Genomic DNA, 17,713 nt, shown 5'->3' with positions numbered 1-17,713 from the left:
GCCCAAGAGAGCCCTCTCTCCCACTGCTTTCCAAAGGCCACACCACTAGAAAGGGCCACTGGCCTATGCGAATTCTGGAACACCCACGGAGAGTCACATGGCAGGGGACAAGAGCTCTGGGCAGGGCAGCCCCTGGCTTCTCAAGGGCCCTCACTTCCCCACTGGATCCGGAAAGGAGCTCCTAACTGGGCCCCAGCTCCGAGCCCTCTCCCAGACCCCAACCCACCCTGTTCGCGTGCACCCTCAAGTGTGCAGGGCCTGGGTGTGTGGCCACCAGCCCCCCACCATTCACGTCCTCCCTTCCAGGCGGAACTCCTCCCAACGTGTCATTAGGCAGCCCCGACTGGCCTGCTCAAATGGGGAGGACCAGGACAGGTATGCTGAGCGTCCTGTGAAAATACTCCCCTCCAGCCCTGGCCGGCTTGGCTCAGCAGTTAGAGCGTCGGCCTGCAGTCCAGAGACCCGGGTTCGGTTCCCACTAAGGGCATGTACCTCGGTTGCAGTTTGTCCCCGGCCCTGGTTGGGTTGTGTAGGAGGCAGCCACTCGATGTGTTCCTTTCACATCGACGTTTCTCTTTCTCTCTCTCTCTCTCTCTCTCTCTCTCTCTCTCTCTCTCTCTCTCCTTCCCACTCTATCTGAACAAAAAATAGAAAAATGTCCTCCGATGAGGATAAAAAACAAAAAATACTCCCCTCCAGCTCAATAACCCCAGTCAAATAGTTCACAGCTGCGAAATCCTCCAGGCTCCCAGATAAGACGCCTATAAGGCTCCCCACACGGGACAGGAACAGACAGCAAGAGGCAGTGGTAACACTGGACTGTTTCACCCAAAACAGTGTCAAACATCGAGGTTCTGCACCGCACCCCAGCCTTCCGCCCCATCCCCACCCCTCAAGGCAGGACTACATGAGCCCCTTCTCCCGGATACACAGGCCCAGGGCCCTCAGATCTGCCTGTGGCCAACTGGCCATGGGAATGAACCAGGCTCAGATTTGTCTGAGAAGAAAGACAGAACCAGGGGCCCAGCCTTGGGTTCCAACTTGGGGGGTGGGGGGCACTCTTCACTCCCATCTGGAGAATGGAGACCTGGCCCTGGAGACTGTGGGCAACCCTCAGGCTGGCAGAAGACACCCACCTCCCCCTGGCTGCCCAGCAGCCATCCATCCCACTGTCTTCAGGGACCAGTCCCAGCTTCCTGCACGTGTGGCTCAGGCTGATCAATCGGGGACAATCAGAGTGAATCTCAGGTCCCTGGGGACCTGCGCCTGAGGTGGAGCCAACCTGCCCAGCTCTGACTTCCAGCTCTGCCACCCACGTAAGGGTGACCCTGGGGGCAAGTTACGGACCCGCTGTGCCTCCTTCAGATAGGAAGCGGGCACTAAAGGCCCACCGGGCAGGCTGTGATGCAAATCAAATGAGACAGCACGGGAAGAGCTCCCAGCTTGTGCCTGCTCAGAGTCAAGGTCAGTGAGAGCTCGCCTCGCCCCAGCTCAGAGGCCGGGAAGGCAGGGCCTGCAGACGGCACCTGAGCCCCTGAACCCACCCATGCCTCCACTTACTGGAGCCCCTTTATTATTGAACCCAGCTGCCATGAGATTCTGTCGGCACCAACACCCCTGAGACTTGCCGGAATCAGCCATACACTGCTTTTCTGCTCAGATCATTGACTTCATCCCCACAACTCTCCACATCTGTCAGCTGACGGAGAGAGAACCAGAGGCCATGCTGCCCATGTGTCCTCCCCTCCAGCAATGGGGAAGATTTGGAGGCACACAGCCCAGTCCCCAGGTCTCACTCTCAGGGGAGTCCCAGGTCATTGCTGGTGCAGAGGCACCCAAATGGCTGCCCACACACTGCCCCCCCTTCCCGAAGGAGCATCCCAAATCCAAAGGGCTTGTCCCTTCAGCACTCCCAGCAAGGCAGGAAGAAGGACACGACACCGGGATGGGGGTCAGGGGTTCCTGACCACCTGAGCCCAGGGACCAAAACTGCTCTTCCTGGCCAGCCAAGGGCAGGGTCTGCCAACAGTGGCCCAGAAGAGAACAGACACCGGCCTTGTACGTGATCTAAGGTTCCCTGGAGGCCGAAGAAGCAGCACTTGCGGAAGGGAGCCGAGGCCCAGCCCGTCAGGCAGCGGCGCTGGGCGCACAACCCAGCAAGGCCAGCTGCCCTGAGCTGCGAAGCCCAGCTGCTGAGACCCCTTCCGCCTCGAAGTTCGTGGACGTCTGCACCTCACCCGCAGGGGAGATTTACTCTGCCATCACCTGTAGACATGACAGTGTGACTACAGGTTGGGGGAGTGAGGGATAGCCCCCTCTCCTTCCTTCAGAGCCCGTCTCTGGCCCTCACACGAACGGAGGCTGTTTGCATGCTGAGCCCCTAGGCACAGGTATGGGCCCGACTCTTACCAAGGAGGAAATCAAGGTCCAGAGAAAGGAGCCAAAACACTCATCCAGTAAGAGGATGTCAGGCTTCAGATCCCACCTCTGACCAAACCACAGGCTGTCCACAGGACAAAACATGGCACCTAGCACTATCCTGCCCAGAGGCTTCAGGAACTATAGTCCCCACTTGGCAATCTTCTTCCCAGATGTAAAGGATACTCAAACATAAGCTCCTGGTACACAGCTCCACCAGCCCTTAATGGCCAATTCCCGACATGAATTACAGTGTTACTATTTACTGAGCATTTACCGAGGGCCAGCTCTGTGCTAAGAGCTCAGGCTGCAGCTCACCCAATCTACAAAACCAACCTGCTGCAAGCTGGTCTGAAACTCCCATTTTAGGTACACACACTAAAGGCTCAGAGAGGTTCATCACTTGGCCCGAAGCCGAGGGTCAGCCCTCAGGCTTCTTGGGGTCTTTCCAAGGAGCTTCCAAGACCCTCTAGGCACCAAGTTTCAGTAGATAAAGCTTAAGGCTCCAAGGTGACCTCCAGGAAGGGACATGAACGGCAGTTAAACAGAAGAGTAGGCCACACAGCCTCATCCACACCACCTCGGAGCACTTCAAGGAAGGAGCAGGATGAGGTGAGAACGGCAGGATCTGGGAATCTGACAGGCTGTCTGCAACAGAGCGCGTCATGAATTGGGCAGCCCAAGTTCAGCATCCACGGGACGGAGGGTGACGCTGCCGCACGGGAGGCTGGGGGCTGGGCAGAGCCATGCTGGCCTCCCCAGTCTGAGTGAGTATCATCTGAGTCAGCACCTACATTTCCTGACAACAGGCAAGCAAGGCTTCCAATTAAAATTGAAAAGAAAAAGGAGAAAAGTTAATGACTAAGAAACACTGAGGGCAGGTCACTAGAGAAAAGCTCAGACAAAAGGAAAGTCATCCTCTTGTCCTTTGCCTTCAATTACACAGAAAAACCGCCCTGGCTGGTTTGGCCCAGTGGTTAGAGTGTGGGCCCTCGGACCGGGTTCAAGTCTCATTCAAGGGCACATACTTGGGTTGCAGGCACATACCTAGGTTGCAGGTATGTGCAGGAGGCAACCAACTGATATCTCTCTCACACTGATGGTTCTCTCTCTCTCTCCCTCCCTCCCTCCTTTCCATTCTTTCTAAGAAAATCAATGGAAAAATAGCCACAGGTGACAATTTACCAAAAAAAGAAAAAAACACTCTGCAATGGTCAAGGGTATAGGCTTAGGATCCACACAGACTGCTGTTCAAATCCCAGCCCCAGGAGGGCTGGGGAGGTCACTTCCGCTCTCTGAGCTCAGTTTCCCCGTATGGATGAGAGCCTTCCAGCACAGCGAGCATCAGACCTTCCGCTGGAGCTGCTGGCATTTCCAGGGCTGAACTGTCCCTGCACCACTGAAAGCAAGGCCTCACAGGGACAACTTTGCAATCTCAAGCAAAGGCTGCTCCTTGGAGGAGGATCCTGCTGCCTCCTCCACACCAGGGCAGCCACATCAGTCCTCCCCAAGGGAACAAGGCTCATTCCTTGTTCCAGCAGGGAAGCCTTGGTGAGGCCCAGAGGCTCAGAGGCTCAGGCCGGGCCCTTCCTCCCAGAGCAGCGGGGAACCGAGCGCCCAGACCTCCTTAAGCACAGGCCCCGGCATGGCTGCGCCTGGTCAAGGTGAGGGCCAGGGGCTTGGGGGCCGATTCCACAGGAAACAGAACTCCTTCCCAACTCGATCCTGAAGCTCCTGTCCAGACATGCCCACAGGGAGGTAGAAACATCTGACGGAATGGCCAGAATTCCTTTTCTTTTCAAAGATCCCATAATGAATGTCAGGACTTTAAGATAAAATCTTAAAGAAAAGAAGCTTTAGTGTCAGCCCCAAAAGTTGAAATGCAAGCTGCCCCACCTACTAGCTCTACAGCAGGGGCTAGCTCTGCGTCTTTTCTCCGGGCCTTTGTTTTCCCACCTTAACACAGACTGGGGTGTAAAACAGAAATTCCATCCAGAGAGAAACCAACAGTCCCACAGCAATGAACATTCTTCAGAGAGATGCCCACAGCCCAGGATCCTAGAGGGCAGGAGCCGCCCTTCCAGAACCAGCGTCCAGGGACTCAAACACCCCTGGGCGCCAATGTGCCCCTCTCCAAACATTCCCCCAACCCCCCTGGGAGAACAGAAGAGCACCCACACCACCTTCACCCTTGCGCACTACAGGGTGGAGCCTTCATGGCCTCGGGCTGTTCCTGGGGCCAGAGAGGACTCTGCAGTTATCACTGGGTCCCCAGAACGCAAGTGTGGCTGGCATGCAGCAGACACTCAATAATACATGTCGTGAGATTGCACAAAGGAACGACGAGGGTGCTTTTTACAAGAGAGGGCCGGGCCCACTCCAGACGTTGCAGGGAGAAGGGGAGGCCCAGGAACCTGCACCAGGACAAGTGCCCCAGGGTGGGGACCGGATGTTTCCACGCCTCCACACCCAGCTCTCCACTGCTGGATGGAAACAGGGTGAGGCAGAAATGAAAGTGAAACTCCCCCCGGGGCATCCTCCCTGTACCCACTACCTCCTCTCGGCCCTCCCAGGAAGCAGTAAGCTGGGATGCTGGGGCACATCCTGGTCACCTCCGCTGGAGGACCTCCGCACCAGGAAAGGACAGAGGAAGGAGGTAAAGACACAATCAGTCTGTGTGGACTGGGGGTTCCCACCAAAAACATGTCAAAGGTCCCAAGCCCCAGCTTGGTGGGTCGGAGGACATGGGAGGTGGCCTCCTGGGGGAAGAGGAAATCCTATCATCTATCAAGCACCTGCCCTAGAGGGAGGTGGACTTCACCCACTTCACAGACAGAGGGGCAGACTCAGGGAGGCAGAATGGCCGGCCCAGTCCTCCACAGCCAGCTAGGCAAATCCTCTGCTCCAAGTTCACTGCCACGCCACCGCCCACCACCCCTCTGGGCCCAACAACTGCATACAGAGGAGACTCAGAAAAAACAACGCCTGATTTTCTTCTGAAACTGGGTATCAAGACAATAGCGCCGGGATGTTAGGTTCAAGGTGGAGGCAATCTGGCAGGGTAGAACGGATCGACCAGCCCTGAGGGTGAGTCCCAATTCTGCCACTCACGCTGTGCGACCAGCAAGTCAACTCTCCCTCCCTGAGCCTCCGTGCTCTCATCCAGCAAATGAAGACGCACCACCTTGGATGGTGGATTTTAATCTGCAGTAGGGCCTGGCCTTCACTATGCTTTGAAATCTGGTGTGAACCACTGATTTAGGAGGGAGCAGAGGAGAACCTCAACACAGCCCTTCTGAAGCATGGAGGGCCACCTGGAGGTGCCCAAGCCCTGCTTTCATGGCTCGGGCTCTAAGACCCAAGCACACAGGCACTACGGGGGCTGATGGGTTTGCAGAGAAAAGCACCACAGGCTGTGCTACGGCCCTGCTCCCAGCCCCGGCCTGACAATCAGCATTGCACCAGGCCAGTCGCTAGGAATGTCTCCCGTGCAAAACCCAGCTCCTGTCCAGACTCAGGATCCACCTTTAAATACATTCCAGTGCAAACCAGCAGCCAGAAGCAATACATTTTTAAAGGGGAAAGAGGATTGCCCAAAAGGTAGCAAGCAAGCGGGAGCTGGGCAGAACACCTGGGGCTCCTGCCCTGCCTCCCTCCTGAGATAAGGCTCAGGGGGGCAGCAGCTGGCTCCTGCTCTAGGAAACCAGGAATCTCATCCTGCCAAAGGACTTCCCAGACCAGCCTGGGACCAGCCAGCCTGGAACCATTTACATGCCAAATGCCCTCCTGGAGAGCTCCTGTCCCCCATAGGCCCCACTAAAGAATCCACTTTAACCTGTTTAACTTGGTGTTAAACATGCCTGACAGTTTTGAGGTGTAGTAATGGCAGTTTCAGTTTCCCAGAGGGCATGAGGGCACTTATTAAAAAGAGACTCCCGCCCAGCCGGTGTGGCTCAGAGATCCCAGTTTGGTTCTGGTCAGGGCACATGCCCAGGTTGTGGGCTCAACCCCCAGTAGGGGGCGCGCAGGAGACAGCCGATCAATGTTTCTCACATGGATGTTTCTCTCTCCCTTCCTCTCTCTCTAAAAAAAAATAAAAAAAAAACACATAATTTTAAAAGTAAATAAAATTTAAAAAGACTCTCAGACCCCTGCCCTGGAGAGTTTTACAGGGAGAGGGTAGACTCAGGGATGTGTGGGTTTCACCAGTGTCCCAGGTGCTTCCTTTGTTGAGCAAGTTTGGCAAAAGCTGGCCTAGAAAAAGGTAAATGACTATTAAAGAGAACAAGCATCTGGTGTGGCTTCCATCCAGGGCCACTGGGCACCTGAGGCCTAACCTGAGCTCGGGGAAAACTCATGGCCTAGGGCCTCCAGGGACCACAGGATCCCCATTCATTCCCCTACCCCAGGCCCTCAAGACCCAGAACTGCTCATCCCTGAACACAAAGGCTGGACTGGGCCAGACCAGAGAGGAGCAACTGGCCTCCAGTCCTGGGCCCCAGAGTACAGCTGCAGCCTCAGGTGGAGGACCATGCCAAGGCCACCCACCTGGACCCCTCTTACACAGTCAGGGGACAAGGCTATCGAAGGATAGACACCCTGCTGCCTCTCCTGACCACCAGTCTAACATGGAAACCTGCCTGCCCTTCCCTAGATGGCTGCCCTAAGTCCACAGAGAACCCAGGGCCAGGGCGTGTGGCCTCTCGGCAGCTGACACCACCCGCCCTGCTGCTCTTTAGCTTCTAGAGGAAAAGGCTCTCGGACTCTCTCATTGACTGTCACCCCTCAGAGGCCTTCTCTGACCACAGAATGCTAAGGTGGCTGCAGCCACCCTGCCACAGCGCTCCCCTGTTTGCAGGCTTCCTGGCTCTAACCACACCTTGCAGCACTGTAATGCATCTGTGCGGGTTTACCTTCATCTCCTTACCACGCATCTAGGTGCCCAAGGACAGGACCAGCACAGGGCCGCGGGCTGGAAGGTCAGGGTTTGCTGAATGAATAAAAGACTAAAGGAATGAAGCCACCAAGCATAATTCCTGACCTGGGACCCACTACTTCACCCCCCTCTCCATCTCCTCTCACCCCCATCCCATCCATCTCCCTTCACCCCCATCCCATCCATCTCCCCTCACCCCCATCCCATCCATCTCCCCTCATCCCCATCCCATCCATCTCCCCTCACCCCCATCCCATCCATCTCCCCTCACCCCCATCCCATCCACCTCCCCTCACCCCCATCCCATCCATCTCCCCTCACCCCTGGGGTTTCCTTCCTGGCACAGGGCACTCCAGAATCACAAGTGGCTTTTGGCTGAGCCGCAGGGACATGGAAAAGGCTTCCAAAACCCACCAGTCAGTTCCTTCATCCACCAATATTAGGTTCTCCCTTGACCTCCTACCATGTGCACTGGGACAGGCACCGGGTCTCACCAGCGAATAAAACTGCAAGTCTCCCTCCACGAAACAACTTGTCAAAGGAGAGAGACAAGGAACACACCCTGAGCAAGTCCAGAGAGAAAGAGCCTGCCAGCAGCTGGGTCCCTGGGGCTGAAGATCCTGAGTGAAAGGGGAAAGGCATCTCTCAGAAGCCCTGTGGGAGGGACCTTTCCCTGTCTATTCCGATTCCCCCTCCAAGGGCGCTGGCACCCTAGAAAAATCTACCTGGTTGGACTCTGACCTCAGGGCTTCCTGGGCACACCAAGAGCAGTTAACAAGGTGGGATAGTTTCTGGCCACCGAGGGTAGGAACCCAGCACCCAGGGACCTGCGGAGGAGGGGAGACAAGAACCTGGGGGTCCTCCATGGGAGTGTTTCTCAAATCTCCAGAGCCCTAAAAGTGGGGTCAGAATCCTCAGCCTGGCACCATGACGGGCCTACAAAATCCATCCAGCCCAGAGGCCCAGCCAGGGAGCACAGGCCACAGTGTAGCTGCTTTCCGAGGGCTGCTGGGAGCAGGCGAGACAGAGCGCCCAGCGGAGCTCCAACAGCCCACGGGACGGCCTGGCTGCTCCAACGGCACCCTGCTCACAAGTCCTGGGGAAGTGCTGGCAAGCCCCCGCCACACCCCACTGCGTGACCTTAGACAAGCCACCCCACCCCGCGGAGCCCGGGTTTCCCTCTCGGGAATCCAACCCAACACTCTCCCCAAAGCCAGGCCACACGCACCCCGGCAGGCTTCCCGTGAGTACCAGCAGAAGGGGTAGGGGCCGGGGGGTGATTTCTACACAAAGGGGAGAGGTGTTTAAGACTGTGCCTGTGCCAGGGAGGGAGTAGATACACAGCTCCAGAATAATTTGCTTTCTAAAATGAATCTTACTTTTTAAAAGGAGGTACCAGAACATTCCTTAAAAAAAAAAAAAGCTAGTGTACCAGCTGAATTCAAAATACGAGTAGGAACAAAAACCCTATTTACATCCAACTGTCCAGGCATTACTCTCATGAGGCACTTCACTAGGCACTTACTGAATGCCCCAAACCTGCTAAATCATGTGGGAGACATAACCTCTGGAGGCAGGATGGCTCAGAGGTCAGGAATGGAGCCCAGCTCTGCCCAGTGCCTGCCTAATGCACTCAGCTCCTCAATGTGAACCAATCTCACCATCATAGAGAAATGCAGATCAAAAGTATCCCTTCTCTGCCCTGGCCAGTGTGGCTCGGTTGGTTGAACACTGTCCCATGCACCAAAAGGTCACAGGTTGGATTCCTGGTCAGGGCACAGGCCCAGTTGCAGGCTTGATCCCCAGTAAGGGGCACACAGGAGGCAGCCAATTGATGTTTCTCTCTCTCTCTTTTAAATCAATAAAAATATATTTTTAAAAAGTGAACAAGCCCAACGGGTGTGGCTCAGTGGTTGAGCGCCACCCATGCACCAAGAGGTCACCGGTTTGATTCCCGGTCAGGGCACATGCCCAGGTTGTGGGCCAAATCCCCAGTGGGGGGACATGTAGGAGGCAGCCAATCGATGTTCTCTCTCATCGATGTTTCTATCTCTCTCCCTCTCCCTTCCTCTCTAAAATCAATAGAGAAAAAATAATTTAAAAAATAAATAAACAATCAATAAAAGAACAACAAGCCCCAGTCAGTTTGGCTCAGCAGTCAGAGCGTCAGCCCGAAAACCAAAGAGTCTCGGGTTCAGTTCTGGTCAAGGGCACATACCTCAGTTGTAATTCGGTCCCCGGCCCTGGTCGGGGTCATACAGGAGGCAACCAGTCTCTCGCACATCGATGTTTGTGTGTGTGTCGCTCTCTCCCTCCCACTCTATCTGAAGATAAATGGAAAAATGTCCTTGGATGACGATTAAAAAAAAGACCACCACCTATGGACAGAGACTGCCAAAGCTGTTGTTCCTGAGTGACAGAATCAAGAACAAGAAGGACAATGACTTTTCATTGTGTACTTTGAATCCCCTGATTTTTTTAAACATGTACATGAATTAAATATTCTAAACTATAAAGAAAACAGTAACTGTTAGCTAATAATAGCAACATGATTGCTCACGGAGACTCTTGGCATTTTCAGGAAATCCAACTCAGACTCTTCTTGAGTCGTCAAAATCAAAGTAGCATTAGTATCTAATTTTCTCTGGTCCCCATCTATTAAATAGGTGAGGACAGCACCCCCATCTCCTAGGGGGCTGGAAGATTTGGATGGGTGTCGTAAGAAAGGAGAAGACACTGGGGTAGGCCCCTCCTTAGCTGTGCCTGCCAGCCCCACAAGCCCCACACCCCTCACACCCAGCAGGAGGATCAGATGGCATCCATGGTGGACTTCAGGGTCGCTCACAGACTGCCCGAACCAAGAACACTAAATTTACAAATGCCAACATCCCAGAGTAGAAACATCCATGAGCAGAAGCCCACTCACCAGCTTCCCAAGGACAGTGACAACAGAAGCTAAAATAGCGACAACCACTGTTTACAGAGGTCCAGGCACTTTACATGTCTGCTGTGACTCCTTTAATGCATACAACATCCCCGAACTAAGTACTGTTATTATCCTCACTTTACAGATGAGAAAACTGAGGCACAGAGTGGGTAAGCCACGTGCCCAGGTCACTGGTGGAACAGGCCTGGGACCCAGAAAGTCTCACCCACAGATAGCAGTGAGTCCTATTTACTTCAGGAGCTACTGGAAAGTGTTTATTTGCGAGGCTGGGTTATGACAGTCCCCGAGCACTGCTGCGAAGGAAACCTAAGTCCCCCTCCCACCCCCACACCCCAGAGTGGTGCCAGATCCAGACAGTAAGACAAACAGACCAGCATCACTTAATCCTGGAAAAGATCCTCCTTCCTCCCCTCTAAGAATCTCCTGAAAGAATTCCAGCTTAGCATGGTAAGCCATCCCAGCAGAAAGGGACCTTTCTACAACCCCTTTGGAAGGAATGTAGGCCCTGAGGGGACACAGGCACCCCAAGCTCCCTGCCATGACTCCCAGGCCAGGTCACCGTTAACACCACACTCACAGCTCCAGGAGGGCAGGGGCTGCACCCCACTGCACCCCACCCACTGCTTGACCCCAGGCCAGGACTCAAGAAGGCTCTTCGTGAACTAGAGCCACCATGGAGTGCCCGCCTCATTCCTTCTGGGGGAACTGGACAAAGGGTCCCCGAGGGAGAGCCGACATCAATAACATGGTCTGAGATTGCACCATAAACATATTATTTCCTGCAAGCTAGTCAGCCAGCCCAGCTGGCCTCCAAGTTTCTCAAGGACGAGAACCTCACAGACGTCTGCTTTTGGAGCCTCCGGGAAGCTCCAGGCTAACCTGGGCGAAGAAGAGACACGTACACAAGAAAGCCACGTTCGTAGGTGCAGAGGCCTGAGGATTGGGCTCAGGGAAGCCCAACTGGCTGAGCAAATCCTCACACTCCCTGAGCCTCAGTTTCCCCACCCCTCCATACCTGGGCTGCTAGGAGGACGAAGGGAGATAAGGGAGCTGGAAGGACCACATTCAAGTCAGCAAATATTACAGCAGAGACGGACAGAGGTTCACCCACATTTTATACCCTTTTCACCAGCCCCTGCGACAGCTTCCACCGCGGGAAAGAGAAGAGTGGGAAGGAGAGAAGGATTTGGAGGAGAGACAGAGAAAACACGAACGAAGGGAACCGGGCTCAGCCAGCATTTCCAAACAGGGCACTGTGCAAACAAAATCACCCAACATTTCCAACCAACAGCTTTCTTTGCTGTCCCTCTGAAGTCCCTTCTGGGCATGTTTAAAAAGCCACGAAGTAGGTGGGAGGAAGCTGCAAGGCCGCTCCTGTGTTAGGGGAAGGGAAGGGGTAGAAGAGCCAGGTGCCTGGGAAGAGGGGAAGAAACAGGAGAGTCACAGGAACACACAGCTTCACTAAAAACAAGCTGAGTCAAAGGCCCATCTGTTGACTAGTCAGAGGGCCCTCCTATCAACAGGCACAGAGGGTTTGAAGAATGGGCCCTTATGTCTACCTAAGGTATCCCAGCAGGACCAGGCTCCAAACACCTACTGATGCCATCCTTGTGTGAGGCCCCCTCGGAGAACAAGGCATTACACTTGCTGAGGGTACGGCTCAGCCTTGTGAGGAATAGTGTCCCCAGGACAAGATAGCAGTCACTGGACTTCTGTGAAAATAACGAGGGAATCCTCCTTACTGTCAGAGGTTCCAAAAGAGAAAGGGCTGGCTTTCTGTGTGGGTCTCAAGGTCACCAGATTGGATTCATTCTAGAAGTTAAAGAAAAGGAAGAAAGGTATGGAACCTGCCCCTCTCTCATGCCTGTCTCCCCATTTGTAAAACAAAGGGCTGGGTGAGATGCTCTCCCACATCCCTTCCTGCTCGGAGATTTGTACCAGGCCTGATATTCAACTAAACAACCCATCCGGGTCTGTACGGGTCACCCTCTCTGGCACAGACACTGCCCCAAACATTCAGGGCAGAGCCTCAAGTCATTTTCAAAGATCTCTGGACTTTTTCATTGGGAAAGTCACAGACAATTCATCACCCATCAAAACAGGAGCACTGTGCCTCCAGATCGTGAACGTAAAAAACATGACACTGTCGGCCCACCTCATCCCTTGGGCCACTAAAATCACAGCAACATTCCCACCAAACAGCAGCAGCCAAGAACTCCAGCCACCCTCTCCAGGGTGGGAGCATTTTGTACCCAGTATAGAAACCTGGCCACCAGGGGGCACTGCTCTGAAAAGAATGAAGGAGAGAAGAAACAGAAAAAAAAAACAAAAAACCATTTTCGGTGTTTTCTTTTCCTTCTTAAGCTTCAGTGACAAAATAACTAGAGTCCCTACCGAAAACACAAAGTGGGCTTCCTGAGATTCTAGAATGGCCTAGACATTTTCTTCCCAAAGCCGTTATTTTGACCAAAAGGCAATTCAACTTTGAGGACAATGACCTTTTCAGAGAAATTAACACTCCACGCTGGACTTCCCCCAGAAGAGTTGACATCATAGCTTGTCCTGAACCCCCTGTTTAAAGGCAGGGGCTCCACAGGAAGGAAAAGCCAATCGGCAAGTCTAGAAGGAGGACCTAGATGAGAGTCTTAGCTAGAACTGTTTTACAAGAGCCTCCTAATTACCAAGCAAAATATACCAACCAGATGACAACCTCCTGCTTTAGCTGTGACATGGGATGACACAAATACAGCCAGACCTCAGGGAAAAGAATGCAAGGTCTTAACTGGGATTTCCCAAGTCGTAGATGACTACAGGGGGAGCTCCGGCACCTCACACCAAAACTAGACTTGAAGAACACATCAGAGGGACTTCTCCACATTTCTTGTGTCTAGGGCACATTTTCCACAAGTGTATCTGCAGTGCAATGTTCAAGTGCCCTTTTTTAATGTTCCACAAGTGTATCTGCGGTGCAATGTTCAAGTGCCCTTTTTTAATGTTCCAAAGTCCTCAGGCTCATTTTCAAAGCTCGGTCTTCAAGTTCCTCCTGATTTCCTCATGTATTCGGCATGCCCTACAGACCAAGGAGAGATCCCGGAGAAGCCGGCCTGAGGCAAGGCAGCCAACTCCACCCCCAGACCAAGGATGCAGACCCAGGAGCTGTTTGTTCAATGTAAAGTGCGCCCCTCTGACTGCTGGGTGGAGAGTACCATCAGGGCTTGAATGGGGCAAAGGAGCACCAGCCCCTTTGGACCGGCATGAGGGGCACAGAGGTGCTTGGAGCCCCACTAGCTTACACTGGCCACTTGCTCTTCAAACCAGGAGATAAGGAATCACAATTGTTCAATTCTTCATGATGTTTGGGAATCCAGCAGGGATGAAAATGCAAGTGGGGCCCATTTTCCAGAATGAGATATACCAATGGGAGACACTGCATAACAAAAGATTTCCACCTAGAGTGTGCAGGATTGTGGAGCCGAATTATCTTAGGCTTTCACTGAGAACAGGATTCAACTCATCACTTCTCAAAAGCAAAGCTACAGTTGTGGGGCAAGGTGAGGCATACCTGCCCCAACACTGGATGTTTCTGAAATGAATTGAGAATGCCATCTTAATAAAACACCTCAGTCTCCACCATTGAACACTGCCATTGGGGGTGGGGGTTGGAGGGGCAAGTAGAGGAAGGCCATCCTATTCCACATGCATTTACCCAGCACCCCCTCTGCATCAGCCACTCCCTAGCTCTAGGACCCCTGGCGCGGTACCCCACCTCTCTGCCAATTGATCCCCCTTCTCAAACACGTGGCCCAGAATCACCACCCCGACCAATTCTCAAGGCTGGTGCGAGGCTCTAATGAGACAGCAAATCACCACATACATGCCAAGTATTGCTACTAGCTTCACATCGGCTTAATCCAGTGACATGCAATGACAGCTTAAAGGGGGGCACTCGCGGAGCACATAGTAGGTGGTCCGCAAACGAACGAACACTGGTGCCCTTCTCCACGGACAAGGGAACGGAACGACGGAAGAAAAACACTCCAGTCCAAAAGCAACCTCCAACCACAGGCAGAGAGCTCGTGTCCCCCGATTCCTCAGGTCCCCCACCTCCTTCAGCAGCGCTCCCACCGCGCCCTGGGAGCCTGGAGGCTTCCCCACCGGGGTCACAGTGCACCTGAGAGCCCTGGTCTGTGCCACGCCGCCCATACTTGGCCACCGCTTCCCTCGAACACAGCCGGCGGCCACCACAGCCACCTGGCTTCTCGGACTCAGCGTCCCTGTGCACTGCTCCTTCCCGTTTTGCTCTAACCTCCCCGAAGAGCCGCTGTGGCTGAGCCGGGCTCCTGCCGGGGATCCCCGGGCGCCGGAACCCCGTCCGTCCTTACCTGCACAGCTCGGCGAAGGCCTGGAAATTGAGCTTCTTGATTTTCTTCTCGCTCAGCCAGTAGCCAACTCTCTTCCCTTTCAGAAAGGTCTGCATCTTCCTCCTCGGGCGGGGAGCTCGGGTCCGGAGGAAATCGCCCACAGGCCGAGTCTGGCGGCCGGCGCGCGCCGCGAGAGTGCGGGCACCTCCTCCCGGCGGCGGGGACGCGGAACGGGGCTCCGGGCGCGCAGTCCTGCCGGGAGGGGCGGGCCGGGGCGGGGCGCACGGCCCGGGCGGGGGAGCGGCGCTCAGCGCGGCGTGCCACTGGCTGCCGCCGGCCGGGGCCGCCCCCGCCGCCCTCCCGCGGGGCTCGCCGGCGCGCAAGTTCGCGAGCGCCGCACCGGGGCCGGGCCCGGGGGAGAGCTGGGAGGCCCTGGCTCGTCGGCGCCGCCCAGCCCGCAGCCCTCCGGCCAACCAGGGCCGAGCCACCCGCCCTCCGGGGACGGCGACGGAGAAGCGGCCCCGCGCTCGGGCTCTTCGCCGCCCCCAAGGTCCTCCTCCCTCCCGGCCTCTCCAGCTGGGCCACTCCGAGCCCCGGGCGGCGAGACGGCCGTTCCGAGCCGGGCGCGTGCCCTTCCCGGCACTCGCGGACTCCGGCGGGCGCACGCGGCCTCCTCCCCGCCCACGGTCCTCACCCGCCGCCGCCGCCTCCTCCCCGGCCCTTTCCTCGTCTCCGCGCGCACTGGCCGCGTCCGGCCCCGCCGGCCCCGCCGCCGCCGCGCTGACCCGGCCGGCCGGCCCGCTGGACCCGCCGGGGCGAAGGAAGCGCGGCCGCGCCGGCCTCCAGGGGGCAGCACCGCCCGCCGCCTCTTAAAGGCGCCGCGCCTTCCCCGCCTAGTAATGTGCTTGTTTGTGTCGGCGCTCGGGCTGTGGAGCTGGGCGACCGAGCACGAGGGACCGGGCAGCCCTTGCCCAGAGGTTTTACTTTTTAAAGCGGCGATGGGGGCATTTTCTGCCTGCCCTTTGGGAGCGACCGAGACACTGAGTCTCATTCATCAAAAGCACGTCTGTACCCTCGGCAGTGTTCAGCCCCTCCCCCAAGGTAATTCTTGGGCACTGCAGCGGCTGTGGGAGATCCCGACGTCCAGTGAGATCTCTCTCCGGGACAGACCGACGGGTCCCGGCCCAGGACGGTGGTCCTTGCGGCGGGAACATGAACACCCAGGGCCCTTCTCAGCTTAAGAGGTTGACTCACACTCCGGGTCCCCTTCAACTGAGGGGGTAAGGGGCGGGACCAGAAGCATCAAGGATAAGGGTAGATCACTTTCAGGAGATCCTTTTGGGGTGCAGGTCAGCGACAGCCTCAGCGCCCTTGATTCACAGCCCAGCCTACCCTGCCCAAGCCCTAGGGGCCTGCCTTCTAATTACAAACCCCGCCCCCCCCAACATCCCTGGTTTTCCAAGTCACAAGTAAGTGAGGCTTTCCACTCTGGCACCTAAGGAGTAATCATACCTGTCCTCTGTCTCCACCTCTCAGCTACTGCCTACTTGCTGTGTGACCTTGCAGGCCACTTAGCCCTGGCTATGAGGTCTAAACCGTATGGTGCTGTGGGGGTGTGGTGGGGACGAGGAACGGAGAGTAGAGATGTCTCCCATTGTAAGGGGAAGAATGGTCTTCGGCTTCAGAAATACCCGTCATGGGGGTTCCCAGTTCAGCTTCTCCCAGCTTGGGCAAACACTTAAGTTCTGTCTCCAGGTGGGGAAAGTAATGCTTGCCTTAAAGGACTGTGTGGAGGATTAGAACAGGCTAGTACATGGGTTCTCAAGTAGGCCTTCAGAAATGGTGCTTATTCTGTCCCATCCCATTTTTTTTGTTGTTGTTTAATCCTCACTCAAGGATATGTTTCGTTTGTTTTTTAAAAAAAAAAAATTTTCCTGTATTGATTTCAGAGAGGGAAGAAGTGAGAGGGAGAGAGAGAAACATTGATGAGAGAGAACCTCAACTGGCCACCTACTTCATGCCCCCCACTGGGGATCGGGCCACAACCTGGGCATGTGCACTAACCGGGAATGGAACCAGCGACCTCTTGGTGCATGGGTCGACACTCAACCACTGAGACACTACGTACGGACAGGATATATTTTTATTGATTTTAGAAGGAAAGGAAGGGAGGGAGAGAGAAAACCATTGATGTGAGGAACGTTGCCTCCCATATGCACCCCGACCAGGGATCAAACCCGCAATCTGAGTATCTACCCTGACCGGGAATCAAACAAGGGAGCTTTCAGTGTACTGGACGATGCTGCCATCAACTGAGCCACACCGACCAGGACTGATCCAGGGATTCTTTTTTGTTTTTTAAATATCTTTTTATTGATTTTTTTTAGAAAGAGCTAGAAACATCCACTTGAGAGAGAAACATCAATCAGCTGCCTCCTGCATGCCCCCTACTGGAGATCGAGCCTGAAACCCAGGCATGTGCCCTGACCAGGAATTGAACCCGGACATCTCTGTCCATGGGAGGATGTTCAATCCACTGAGCCACACCGACTGGGCATATCCAAGGATTCTTAACTTGAGGCCCAGGTAAGTCACCACCCCACCCATCCCAGGGCTTTAGAAACGCTTGCAGGTGCCAGAAATTATGTGCATAATGGTCATGGCTTTCAACAAACTCTCAAAGGCTCTGTGATCTCCATACCTTAAGAGTCACTGATTACTCCAACTCCCTGTCTTGCCAGTAAGAAGTAGACCCAGAGAGGAAAGGAGATTTGCCCAAGGTCACAGAGCAAGTACATGGGAAAACTAGGACCAGCATCCCAGTGCCAAGAGGTCCCCCATGCTCACCAACCTTCTGGAGTTGCGGGAAGGATGCGAGAGGAGAGGCGTAGGTTGAGTACTCAGACTCCTGCCCAGGGTAGAGCCGGCTCCTCCCAGGCACTGCCGGGACCAGAGATCCACCCACACTTCTCTGGAGCCCTGGCAAGTCCTCACTTCAAGCTTCTCCGTTGAGAATGGGGACTCTACATTTTTATCTCTCTTTTTTTTTTT

At 55.0% G+C, this 17,713-nt stretch overlaps 1 protein-coding gene across 1 annotated transcript in view; it reads right to left on the bottom strand.

The window, feature by feature from the left end:
- Positions 1-14,892, bottom strand: part of ITPK1 (inositol-tetrakisphosphate 1-kinase) — a 142,823-nt gene extending 127,931 nt beyond the window's left edge. Inside the window, exon 1 of the mRNA XM_036264120.1 lies at positions 14,684-14,892. Coding sequence (XP_036120013.1) covers positions 14,684-14,778 — 95 coding nt within the window. The 5' untranslated portion in view covers positions 14,779-14,892. The remainder of the gene's footprint in view (positions 1-14,683) is intronic.
- Positions 14,893-17,713: the final 2,821 nt, after the last annotated feature.

The sequence above is a fragment of the Molossus molossus genome, unplaced genomic scaffold (genome assembly GCF_014108415.1).
Source record: "Molossus molossus isolate mMolMol1 unplaced genomic scaffold, mMolMol1.p scaffold_m16_p_1, whole genome shotgun sequence".
Lineage (NCBI taxonomy): Eukaryota > Metazoa > Chordata > Mammalia > Chiroptera > Molossidae > Molossus > Molossus molossus.
Note: the sequence above shows the minus strand (reverse complement) of the source record. Positions and strands in the feature narration are given on the sequence as shown.